The 13,817-nt window shown below is 31.4% G+C and overlaps 2 protein-coding genes across 2 annotated transcripts; one reads left to right on the top strand and one right to left on the bottom strand.

Annotated features, from left to right (window-relative positions):
• Positions 1 to 6,130: 6,130 nt before the first annotated feature.
• Positions 6,131 to 8,621, top strand: HELRODRAFT_124998 (hypothetical protein; the record flags this gene model as incomplete). Its single annotated transcript, XM_009012386.1, has 5 exons — positions 6,131 to 6,226; positions 6,375 to 6,495; positions 6,561 to 6,674; positions 7,090 to 7,219; positions 8,558 to 8,621. Coding segments are annotated over 5 exons (525 nt in total), but the record flags the coding sequence as incomplete, so codon positions are not given.
• Positions 8,622 to 10,582: 1,961 nt separating this feature from the next.
• HELRODRAFT_183356 (hypothetical protein) lies at positions 10,583 to 11,280 on the bottom strand (the record flags this gene model as incomplete). Its single annotated transcript, XM_009012385.1, has 2 exons — positions 10,583 to 10,989; positions 11,136 to 11,280. 2 exons carry the CDS (start codon positions 11,278 to 11,280, stop codon positions 10,583 to 10,585), a joined length of 552 nt encoding a protein of 183 aa, XP_009010633.1.
• Between the last annotated feature and the right edge of the window lie 2,537 nt (positions 11,281 to 13,817).

Raw genomic sequence — 13,817 nt, 5'->3', positions numbered from 1 at the left:
ACCTGACTGCCAACCTGGCTCATTCACATTATAATATATCCAGTTTTAGCATCGATTCGATATCTTTTTTTAAGGTCTGTTTTGTCCTGTCAGTTTATTAATAAACGAACTTTGCACACACAGAGAATTGTAAAACCTTAAAATATTCCTAGAAGATGAATAAAATCTAAATGTGGCCCATATACGCTTCTCCATGAACATTGACGATTTTCTAATCAATTTTAATAAATTGGAAAATAATTACAAAATTATTGTTATAAACATTGAAAAGTTCAATCGTAAACTTTCTAAAGCTAAAAATTCGGTAGATTTTATCATAATATATGTATATATATATATATATATATATATATATATATATATATATATATATATATATATATATATTACAATAGACATTCGTTAGAATTTATAGAATTTTGTAAAAATTATGGTCTATTACTAACATATATAAATATATGTATATATTTATTTATAACATAATTTATATATATATATTCTGTAACATGTGTTATATGTATGTATTATAATGTTATATATATGTGAATATATATGCCATATTTATATGATCAAACAATGTTTAGGTTAAATCTTCAGAGTTATGTGAACGGCCACATGTAACAGAGGCTTTGTATTGTAACAACAGTCTCATTGTACATTTCATTTACGATTTTGTTACTCTTGTTGGTGTTTTTAGATACTTAAACCAGAAGTAAGCGTTGATGAATTTTTTAATGTTATTTTAAAAACAAATTATTCCTTATTAAAAATGCGTTAAAATTTTATTTTCTTGACATGCTCACATTTATAATAATGTAATGTAATTAATGTTTCGCTTTAGTATTATCAGGATTGGGAGTTTTATTAGTGTTTGTGCGCGCGTGTGTGTGTGTGTGTGCGTGTGTGCGTGTGTGACAACAGTAAAATGATTTTTTACATTTAAAAATTTAAAAAAATAATATAGGGTCCAAAGCCTTTGACTAGCCCTCGCATGCCCTTCGAAGATTAAAAATAAAAAATTAAATCCTTAATTACTATTTTTATTTCTTAATTGGTACACAAATCATAATCAATTTAATTAATTATAAAAATAATTAAATTAATTACATTATTGGAATATGATCAAGTTGCAAATCATCATCAGCAATATCACCATCATTATCATTTCGTCAAGATTTTCGTAAGAAAGTTTCAGACAGAAAAAATTTTAAAGTAAAAATAATCACCATCATGCATACTACACAGTTAATTAAGTTATTATATAGTTATATTATTATATTATATAGTTATATTATATAGTTATTATTATAAACAAGAATGATGTTGAAACCGGTGTTCGTTTAATATTATAAATACAGTTGGACGGAATTATTATTAATAAATCTCTTATTTCCCATTCCAAATAAACAACAAGCTGTAACAAGCTAAAAAAGAAGAACAATATGAATGAAATTAACTTATCTTTCTAGTTTTGTGTTTGTTTGTTTGTGTGTGTGTGTGTGTTGTTAATGCAAATTAAAAACTTGAAAACACAGAAATGCACAAACATCCTTATTTAAATGTTGAAACTAATGCATGATGCAAATCTACGTACATCGCAGCTTGATGTACGTGTAGTAATGTCACACGTTATTTCATATATAGATACATAGATAGTTAGTTGATTTTGTGGGCAAATATTTATAGTTTGCTAAATGATAAATAGACAGAGTCGTATCGTATTCTAATGCAAACAACACTTTTAGACCAAAGTGCAAACTACACAGGGAAGAAGTCCTATATGCCATTTAATAAAGATACGCACAAAACATTAGCGCACGAATTCGGCCTGAACACAACTTGATAACAAGTCTACAATGTGGAATACTAGAACAAAAAATGATGCACTTTACATCAATCAATATCATTAACGCCTGTCTTTTGATGGTATGTTTTCAGCAACATGCTGAATTACAAGCAGCCCCATTATTTAGAATCGGAAAATTGCACGTTTGTAGCTTGTTTTTACTATATAATAAATAAAGTGTGGAAATGAGCTCCTGTTAACACTTAAAATTTATTATGTTTTTGACATGAGTTTAAAACTGATGTTATATTTTCGAGTGTTCAACCAACATAAATCCATTTGAACCTAGTTAATACGTCATAGTTGCCAACCCTTTCAGAATTGGGCGTAACGTTTGTCCTACTTTAGCATCTAAAACAAATAGTGAAATATTGAGATAGCAATTTAATGAATTGTGAGAACACAAGGGCACCAACACCGATTTATATATATATATATATATATATATATATATATATATATATATATATATATATATGCAATTATTGATGAAAATCACAGCTTGTTCGGCGTTAGTTAACTTCCTATTTATATGCTATAATTTTCATTAATAATTGCATGTCTGACAGCCTTAACCCTATATATGTATATATATATATGCTGATTTCATTAAATATTTTTGCCCACTTCGCGTTAATTAACTTTTTAAAAATACACTCAACTATATGGAATTGTTTTAAATCGTATTTATTGAGAACTAGTGAAATAATTTAGCTGGCTAACAATTCCATATCGTTGAATGTATTATTAAAAAGTTAATTAACGCGAAGTGAGCAAAAATTTTCAATAAAATCTTCATAGCTGAAAACCCCATCCCAAAATTATATATATATATATATATATATATATATATATATATGTATATATATATATACCTTGCTTTTTGAAAATCCAAATGCTGGCACGTATAAATAATACCTTTTTAATTGTTTGACGAGATCTGGACCCCCCCCACACTGGCCCCATGTAAAACGACCTGCTCTGCTAAAAGTTGCACCGCAAACATAGTCACATATGGCTCATAAGCATTGCATCATGTGGCAGACCAACACGTGTTTGCTCAAAATAAAATTGTAAATCTTCATTTCAATTTTATATCAAGTTGTATCTGTACGTATGTACGTACATTGCGTTTCAATAATCAATTTCAATACACAAATTCAAACTATCTTCAAACATTGTATGTTTTAAGTATTTCACATTATTGTACTACTTTAAGTACACACTCATACTTGTACTCAGTATTTCACACGTTACTACATTACTACTATAAATATTATAACAAATATTGTCTGTCAGTCACATATAGCTCATTATCATCGCAGCATGTGGCCAATGGGTGTTAGATTGGCAAACTTCATTTCAATTTTGTTTTCATGTTGTATATCTAACAAACGAATTGAACCTATCTTCAATAAATGCTAATAAATTAATTTAATTTGTTTTGAAGTTTGGTCTTTGGTGAAACCTTTTTTTAAAAATCGAGCCGACGCCAAAGTAGACGAATTTTTTAAAAAACTTGTTTCAACTTCGTCGCCTTCGTTAAAATTTTTGGTTGTTTGGACAATTTTGAAAATTTGTTTTTCTGAATTATTTTCATTTTATTGACTGTACTCACTTTGTTGCACTCTATTTGGTTGATTAGCCTGGGTTAAGTATTTTAGTTAAAGTAGTAGTTTTTCAATGATTTTGGACTTTGGTTTTCATTTTAAAATTTTGAAACAGTTATTACAATTGAAATGAGATGAAAAGATAGAAAAGAATAGCAATCAGTCTTAATGACGCGAAGGATGCTGTTGTCAGTCTGTCTGTTGTCTTTGATGACACATCATCTGGAAGGAGGGAATAACGTTGATATGACGTTGACGAGCTTCCAAACTGGCCCCGACATCGTTGACAGCGTCATTGCCGTGATTGAAGCATCCAGGTTGTTCCCTGATGATAAGTTGTTCCTGAAGAGATTAGCTTATGTTGAGTCAAAGTTTGGTGAAGTGGATGGAATGTTCAATTCGATTAAAACTGGGATTTGGCAGGTTTGAATTTTAAACTAATACTATTATAAATATATTTTTTTTACTTTATGCTACATATTGTTAGTTAAATGCACAGCAGTTATGCATGATGAATTGTTATTATTTATTATGTTTTTATTTTTTTTCAAATTAGATTTCAAGTGCACAATTGAAAAATACCCAAGATGAACTTCAAAAACATGAGTTCTTACACATCCTCAATGGTATAGAAGTCTTTTTTTCTATTGAGTGGCTGTTAATCACATTCGAAGATTTAAATAAACCACTGGTCAATGGTTTGGCAGCCAGAATCCTGATTCACATCAACAAGCAGCAGAACATTCCAGAAAGTTTAACTGACCAGGCTGACTTCTGGTCCAAACATTTCACTAATGGAACATCACCCAGTTATTTCATCAGACAGTTCGATAATTCTTCAAAAAGTAAAATGAATTCAACAATGATGAAATGTTTGCTGTAGTATGATTTTAGGAATAATTACTCCAATTTATAATTTTTATCCATGATAGACTTTGAAATGCCTGATATTTGATTTGAAACAATCATTTTCAAAATAAACATTTGAAAAAAGTTTGCATAAAGCAATAGATGCTGTTTTAATTGCTCCTAAATTTTAAAATGACTTAAACATTTACTACTCTAGATACCTTTTCACTTGTATTCATTATTGATTTATTTAGAACAAAAATTTTTTAAATATTATTTTTATAATCTACACAGAATGTGATATCTACGTTGATATAATTTTTCTCATCGATGGTTCATCTCAAAATGTTCAATTTTCAAAAAACTTGAAACTCATCCATTCAATAACATCTGAATTGAATTTTGGATCGACACCAGTTGCAACGAGTAGATATGCGCTCCTTCAATTCAGTGATGATGTCACTGAAGTTATTAAACTTGGTGAATTCTCTAGACCATTGAGCTGTCTGTTAGATTATGTCAAATTTCAAAATGGAGGTAGTTTGTTATTATTTTCGCTGGTGTTGTTGTGGTTTTGTTGTTGTTGTCATTGTTTTTTGATGTTATTGTTTTGGTTTTTTTGCTAGTTTCAGTGTAAAATTTTATAGCCCACTCATTTTATACATTTTCAAAAATTTTAAAATTCAAAATATCAGTTCTAAATGTTTGTTTGCGAAGCCTGTTTATGATAAAATTCATCTACTAAATATATCTTTTCACATTCGAACCCGGTTACTGTGAAACAGCACCAGGCGACCTTAACCATTAGACCATCACGCGGCTAAACTCTGATTAGCTCAGGGCGCGTAGCCCTAGGATGAAAATAAAACTTAAACATCAACAGGACTGCAGAACATGCACACAGCACTTGAACACATACTAGACCAAAACCTCTTTAATGACGACCGCCTCAATCTACTAAAACCGAAAATTGTTATTGTATTCTCATCTGGAGTATTCAATTGCGTAAATGAAACTAAAGAAGCTGTTATAAAACTAAAAAAAGAAGGAATAACAATGATTTTAGTAACAAATGGAATTGTCATCAATGGCAGTGGAATGTTTGGCAATCATTTGGTGTGGTCAGAAGATCTAAAGGAATCTGACATTCTATCTTACATATTTGATCGCATTTGTAAAGGTAATAGAAATTTTCTAATTTATTTTCTGCCAAGAGGTAACTTAAGTTGATGTGGAGAGAATAAACAAACGATTGATTTTTTCTTTATTTACTATGCAAAATTTATTAAATGATTACCATATGTTACCAAAAGCTCCAGTCATGATACATGCATCTACAACCAACATCACAATATCTCTGCTACATGAAGAAAGAGTCAACTGTCTTTTAGAGTTTTCAGATCACTCGCACACAATTGAGGTAATCATCGATTTATATAACCAAATATTTGAAGTAACGAAAAAATCCGCCATGCAATTTTGTTGCAGATAGCAGCAGGAGAGAAATCTCGAATTACATTCCACGCGTCACGAACATCGGCATTTCCATCGTCGGTGTACCACAGCTATGGCATGACGGTCGATGAAAATCAGATGAGGTCTAATTTGGTGTGGAGGCCAATGGATAGGATGGCCGTTCCGTGTTCAATTCTGTTTGAGAGATATCCAGGCGGAGAATATTCATCTAGAATCACAATCTCCAATCTCATTGGAAGTAAGATGAAGTCAAAATTTTATCTCCAGTTTACGTCAATAGTAGAATACAATTTTCAGCGTTCTTCTCACAAATTTGATAGATCAAAACGAGTGCAATAAGCGACCAAGTCCATGTTTGAACGATGCAGCTTGTCAAACGGTGCCTTCAGGATTTTATATGTGTCACTGTAAACTGCCTTACTCTGGAAAACACTGCCAAACAAGTGTGCCAATTAGTTCCACCATTCAATTTTTATCTAGGAATTGTTGTTTCACATTTTCAAATTTTCCAATTACATTCATCTAAACCATTTTTTAGTGATAAATAAATTTATTTACTTTTTCATATTTTGTTAATTTTTCCAATTTTAGAGAAAGAATGGTGCCTCAATGATACAAACCCCTGTGTTAATGGAGGAGAGTGCGTAAAAACTGCTCAGAATTATTCATGCTTATGTCCGGAAAACACATACGGACTCAACTGCGAGATGGAAAGTGAGTTAATCAGCATATTGGATTAATCTTTTCATATGAAAATGTGGACCTGCTATTCAATTCAGGGCAGTGTGAGAGGTTACAACCGTGCCAAAATGGAGGTATGTGTAGAGATAGTGCCAGTGGGTATGTGTGCAAATGTGCAGGTTCCTATGCCGGCGAAAGCTGTCAATATATCGGTTCGTAGTGATCTTTCAAATGTTTTACACAGCAGAGCACTTAACATGCGCCAACTTTAGAAGAATTAATTCATCTCAATGTTTGAACTTATGAAAAACTTAATTTTTGCTGATCTTACAACTGTCTAAGACCATTGGGCACTTAAATTGTACATCTTATTTATCTTTTTATATATCTTATACATGTACACGACAACAAATACCGTATCATTGTGGATAGGAATTTGAAGCGTTCTTGCAGTTGAGCGAGAACTGTCTGCATGCTATCTCACTGTTTCTGGCGCTCTATGTTGTTTAGCTAAAAAATGCTATTTTGATAGGTAGTAAATGTGATAACTACAATGAATAGATATAAAAATCTTTCAGTATAATTGTGAAATATATATGGCATTTCACAATGACTGGATGAATGTAGATTATTGTCTGTCGAATCCCTGTCTGAACGCCGGTGCTTGCCTTTCTTTGGATAAGGATTTCTTCTGCCAGTGTCCAAAGCCATTCCGAGGAAAGAACTGCCAAATTAAAGGCAAGTATGCTTTCAATATGTTTTATGATGCACTCATCGTCAAAGTCATTATTTTTTTTACGTAGTTTATAATACAATATGATTGGTGTAGTGGGTATGGTGAATGGACAGCCCGAAGGTATAGTGGGTATGAATGGATAGCCCGATGGTGTAGTGAGTATGTTGCCTGGTGCTGCCGATGCAGTGAGTTAATTCCCACCCACTGCATGCATTTTATGTGACGCGTTGACCTACCAGTAAGTTGTGTGTTTGTTGTTTTGACACCTGTGCTAAATAACGAAGAAAGACTTCTGAAAAAATGAGTTTTTTTTTTCGTAATTAAATATTTCTCGATGATATTTCATAATAACTTTTTTTTGTTTCTTCATTATTATGGATAAACGAAGTCGTCTTTAAGTGCATCACCATGGCGATTATGGATTACGATGGTCTTAAGATCTTAAGCATTTTTCAGATGTTCTCTAGACGAGGTTTACGATAAGATGGTGACATGCAGATGTGTACATTCATTCAATACTATACTATGGCTGACGTAAAATATAATTGTTTCATTGTCAGTTGCTGATGTAATCATTTAGGATGATGAATTTTCAGATTATTGTTCGGAGATGAGGCCCTGTTTGAATGACGGTGAGTGCCGAAACGATGATGACGTCATCTACCATTGCGCCTGCCCGTTTGGTTACACAGGGAAAAATTGTGAATCAGCTGGTAAAGAAATTTATTTGAATTAATTAACTGGTAAACAAATTAAATTAAATCTGGTTGTGTATCAAAACTCTATTACAAATACAACGTGAATCGTTAACATTGCAATACACATCGATCAACTAATGGGTCATTACTCTTTGCAAATAGATTGTTGAACCATGAGCAAGCGTAAACTATAGTTACAATGCAAGTGTAGGCGAATCTATATGTGCAGTGCATGTGTGTGCGCGTTGTTTTTACGTGTGTGTGTGTGTGTGTGTGTGTGTGTATTTTTGACTCGTTTTTGTTTGTAGCTCATACGAGTAATTGCATGCTAAATGAAAGTTGTTGTCTACAAATCTGCACGTTATTTTATTTTTTAATTATGCTATGTTGATTTGAGATTCAATAATAATGATTTGACCTGGTGTGCCTGTATGTGTGTGTGTGTATGCGTGAGTGTGTTGTGTATGCGTGTGTGTGTGTTGTGTATGCGTGTGTGTGCGTTGTGCATGCGTGTGTGTGTATGCGTGTGTGATGTGTATGTGTGGGTTATTTATTTATATATTTATGTGTGTATTTATTTATTTATGTGTGTGTTTTATAATGAAGTAAGTACACATTCACAAGCATCCATGAATGCTTGATTAGATCATTGTGCCTCAAGACCATGCAAAAATGATGGCGAGTGTCAGTCATTCGAAGAAACATTCTACTGTACATGTGAACCTCCATTTTATGGCAGGCGCTGTCAATTCAGGGTCAAGAACATTCCTTCGTCCTATTCGTACAAGAAATTTGTGGTTGTAGATTAGTTAGATAGTTAGTTGATTGGTTAGTGTGTTGACTGGTTAGCTGGTTGAGTGTTTTTTTTATCAGTGGAGTGCTTGGATAGTTAAATTGTTGATTGGCTGAATTTTTATTTTATCCTTTGAGTAACCATTTAATGACATAACTGATTGGTTAAGAAATTTATTATTTTGTTGTTTTTATTTCATACGTACATAACATACTGCATCATTAATTTATGAAATTTAAAATTTTTTGACCGGATAAAAACTCGCCCGATTCTCAGTGCTCATAGGCTTAGACTCCTTTATACAGAACTAACATCTTGCTACGTGATACATATGTATATATGAATGACCGCAATATCGATTTCTTGTACAATTTGCAGTTAAATTTAAAACCTTAATTATCGCAATAAATGCATATGTTGTAGTAATATTAATTTTAACTTCAACACTGCGTAATTATGTGCTAATTTATAATGCCAGCCTTTCATCGAATTATGTAACAGCTGCTTAAGTCGTGTACAAACCACTGTAGATTTACTAATTGTCGTGATTTATATTTTGTAAAGCTAAACACGAGTGTTTTTGGAGAAGTTTGTGTTGTGTTTTTGGAAAAGTTTGTACTGTATTTTTGGAGAAGTATGTATTGTGTTTTTGGAGAAGTATGTGTTGTATTTGTGTGCGTTTATTTATTCGTTTCATTTAATATTATCCGGTTGAAGTTGAGTGACAACATTCGGCCGTTTTCTTGTTTCAGATCAGTTGATGTTTTTTTTCATTGAATTTACAAACAAATATTCATTCTTTTGATTTAATTTTGCCATATTTTTTTAACAAAATTGTCAGTTGAAGTTTTCAACTCTTTTTTAGCAAAGTTATTCATGAATACCTGGTGTGGTGATAGGTTTTTTTTTAAATGTAAATAATATGAAGATGCTGTTGTTATTGGCAAATTATATACGTCGACATAAATATAATAAGCCCGTGTTAATTAATGCAACACAAGCACACACACCCATGAATTAATTCTTTCTTATTTTTTAAAATATTTTTAACATGTTTTAAATGAACAAAAATAAAAAAATATTAACACAGACACTCTTTCTAAATTTTCTGAAAATCGAAGCAAAAATAAAATACCTACGTCTATATTTTCACAGGAATTTATACAACCACAAATTTTAAAAGTTTTAGAACTAATGATTGCCAAATATATTTCTTAGAAAAAAAAAAAAATAATTTTTAAGATTTTTGAAGAAGGAAGCTGTAGAGGGTAATCATCTAGACACCATGGATAGTGGTTACTGGATTCGATCATCATTTAGCGTACAATCTCAGGGAGATGAAAAAAATTAACCAAGTGACAAAATTAACACGGCTAATTAACGCAGACATGATGAAGGAAAAGTTTGAAAAAACAAAAAATGAGCTCGAATATAAAATCTTAAAACATAAAATCTTACAACCAGCTATGATGTGGAAACATTCTAGATGCAGCATTCGAGAAACAGCAAAAATTGTAAAAAATAAATGTTACAAAACCGTCAACAACTGATCAGTAGCAACTTTTGAAAATAAACGCGTTAATCGAACAAAATAATGCAAAGATCAGGTAAAAACACAAAAAGAAGGCACCTGAAAATGTGAAAATAAAAAAAAACAGAAAGGAAAAGACTGAAGTAATAACGATGGAAGTAATAAGAAAAGCAACAATACTGAAAACCAACTGAAGTGAACAATAAGACGAGTTGGGCAAAATTGATGATACATTATGGGTGTTAAATGCGCATGCCCCAACCTCAGTCTAATTTTTTTTTAACTAATATAATGGTAATGTCATAATCGTATGGTTGACAATAAAAATTGACTAAAAATCGTCATAAGTTGTTAAAAAGCGCCTATATTTCAATATTTTTTTTCAATATCCTTGCCATCTCAAACAGCAGGATACTGGCAGCCACTCCTCCATTTAAACTCTCCACCTCCTTTCTCATTGGAATGAACACTGCATGCCCATTCCTTGATGAGCAGAAGTCTTTTGCTTCATTACTCACCCCTTCAGTTTCACCTCCAATAATAAGTACAATATTTTTCCTACATGAAAGTACACAATCCAGGTTTTTGTATTCAAGAAAATTTTTATGCTGCGACAATTTTTCGGATTCTGCATAGAATACTAAAGCATCACGAGGTATAAGATGATTAATGTCATGCCAAGATTGTTCTGTTGTGATGTAATTGTGATGAAATAGTTGACAACCATCAGAGGCTTCCAACGTTTTTGGATTCCAAATGTCAACAGATCCTTTGGTATTAAAAATAATTTGGGTGATTGAAATTATCAAGCATTAACGTAAACCATCTTAAGGCTTATTAAAACTTTTGAAAAGGCCAAAATTTAATTTAAAGCATAATAAAAAAATCTCTAAAATGAGTTGTTAACATTTTTACCTTTGGTGAGAATAAATTCTTGGCAGTTCAGGTAAAAAAAAGTTTTCAGCATTGTTCCCACGTTGCCGTGATATCTAACAGTATCACAAATTACTTTTACTGGTAACCTTTCTGAAGACAAAAACTTTTCTTTAGAATGATTCATTTTTGGAATGGAAAATGTGGCTAGATTGAATCAAAAGCAAAATAGCAATAAGCATGACTCAACCAAATTAATTTAAAAAACGTAGCTACCTAACATATCTGGCACATAACCAAGAGTTTCTACTAAGGAACCACTCAATTTATCATCTATAACAATTTTATTATCAAGAGATGTTGAAAAATCTTCTAAAAATTTCAGGAGAGAAGTATTTTTGTAATATAATTGATGAATATTAATTCTATTCTCTGCAGCTTTCTTAATCAGTGGTATGTTTTTTAAGACTGACAGTCCATATTTTTCTCTTATTGATCTATTAGTTAGCAGTGAGCACAATAAACTGAATAAAAAACGCAAATATTTTTTTTTAAATTTAATAAAAATAATTGTTAGTAGATGCTTAAAATGTCCTTCAACCAATCAAAATTTTTATGAAAAGACTATCATGTCAATTATCTATGTGATACAATGTCACATGATGATAAAAACTTTAAAAGGATACTTATAAATTTATTGAATAAATATTATATTTAATATGTTGAAATTTTATTAAAAAATTATAATGCAATTGAATAAAACAGCTAACTAACTAAGGCTAGCTAAGCAATCAGACAATGAAATTCAACTGTCCTACATCTAGAAAATTTAATAAACACTTGAAAAAATTAATTTCATACTTCATATTTTTGGTGAGAGCTTTCATCTTCATCTTTTCGAGGTAATTTTGATTTAGAAAAACTAAACAATGATTAATTAACCAGAACTTTTCTCAACTCAACTTTGTGATTTCTGGCACAAAACCAACTGCAAATAAACCGCCGATTTTTTTCAATTAAAATTTAATATAAAGAAACGTATTTGACCTTCCATAATTTCAATGCCAATGCGAATAAACCACTAAAATATTCGTCAACTGAACGCTGCCGTAGTAACGCTATTATACGTACGCGCTTTTCTATCCATGATGGACATTCATTTGAAAATATGGAAAGTTAAAATATGGAAAGTTAAAATGTGGAAAGTTAAAATATGGAAAGTTAAAATATGAAAAGTTAAAATATGGATATTTAAAATATGAAAAGTTAAAATAGGAAAGTTAAAATATGAAATGTTAACTTTTTTGTCTAAAAATTTCGAGTTTGGATTGGATTATTAATAATTTATCTCTTTCCACCTCTAAATTTCCTACTTCTTATAAGAATTCTATTGTTATTCCTATTCTTAAAAACTCATCCCTAGATCCCACCTCTTTATCTAATTATAGACCTGTAACTAATATTACTTTCATCTCTAAAATAATAGAAAAAGTAGTTTTTAATCAACTGTCATCCTATTTAGACTTTAACTCTTTGCTACCTGTATCTCAATCTGGTTTCAGACCTGCTCACAGTACTGAAACTTCATTAAAATACACAATGATATCCTTCTCTCTAGTGACAATAGTAATCTTACTCTTCTTCTTGCTCTTGACTTTTCCTCAGCTTTTGATACTGTTGACCATACTATTCTCTGTAATCGTTTTTTTTCTGTTGTTCTCAATAATTCTACTTCTAACTCCTCTACTCTTACTTTCGGGGTACCTCAGGGTTCTATCCTTGGCCCTCTTCTATTTATACTCTATACTTCTGAACTACCTCGTATTATTAATAACTTTTTTTTCTCTAGTCAACTATATGCTGATGATTCTTACGTTTATACTTCTTTTCCTCCATCTAATCTCAATAGTGTTCTTCATAATTTATCTCTATGTCTTTCTTCAATTATCGCTTGGTCTGACTCTATGTGTCTTAAACTTAATCCTTCTAAGTTTGAATTAATTTGTTTTAATAAATCTAAACACTCTATTACTATTCCTCCTATTATCTTACCTGATTCTAAAACTCTTGATGTCTCTCATAAGTTTCGTAGTCTAGGTTTTATCTTTGATTCTACTATGTCTCTCTCAGATTAATAGTGTTGCTAGAAGCTCTTACTTTCATCTACGTAGAATAAAAAAACTTTTGCCTTTTCTTAATGATCCTACTCTTCTCCTTCTTGTTACTTCGTTAGTCGTATCTAGGATTGATTATTGTAACTCGCTCTACTATGGTCTTCCTGACTCTATACTCTATCCTTTAAGTAAAGCTTTTAACTCTGCTGCTCGTCTGGTTGCTCGTGCCCCTTTCTTTTCTCATATATCTCCATATCTTGTTCTCCATATCTGTATCACTGGCTACCTATAAAATATAGAATTTTTAACATTTGCACGTTCATGTATAAGTCTCAATCTAAATTATTTCCTAAGTATTTATCAAATATATTAATTGAACCTAAACGCCCCGGTTTACGATTGTCTTCTACTTCTCGCTTTTTCTTAACTCGTGTTAAACACTCTTTTGCCAAATCTGCTTTTGCTTTTTCTGGTCCTTTTCTCTGGAACTCTCTACCTACTTCTCTGACTACTTCTCCATCACTTGCGAAGTTCAGAGCGGATGTCAAGACCCATCTGTTTTCAAAATTCATTGAGGAGCGCTGTTGAACATCGCGGAAATAGCGCTTTA

Source organism: Helobdella robusta (genome assembly GCF_000326865.2).
Source record: "Helobdella robusta unplaced genomic scaffold HELROscaffold_105, whole genome shotgun sequence".
NCBI lineage: Eukaryota > Metazoa > Annelida > Clitellata > Rhynchobdellida > Glossiphoniidae > Helobdella > Helobdella robusta.
The sequence above is the reverse complement of the archived record's forward strand: the minus strand, read 5'-3'. Positions and strand labels throughout refer to the sequence as shown.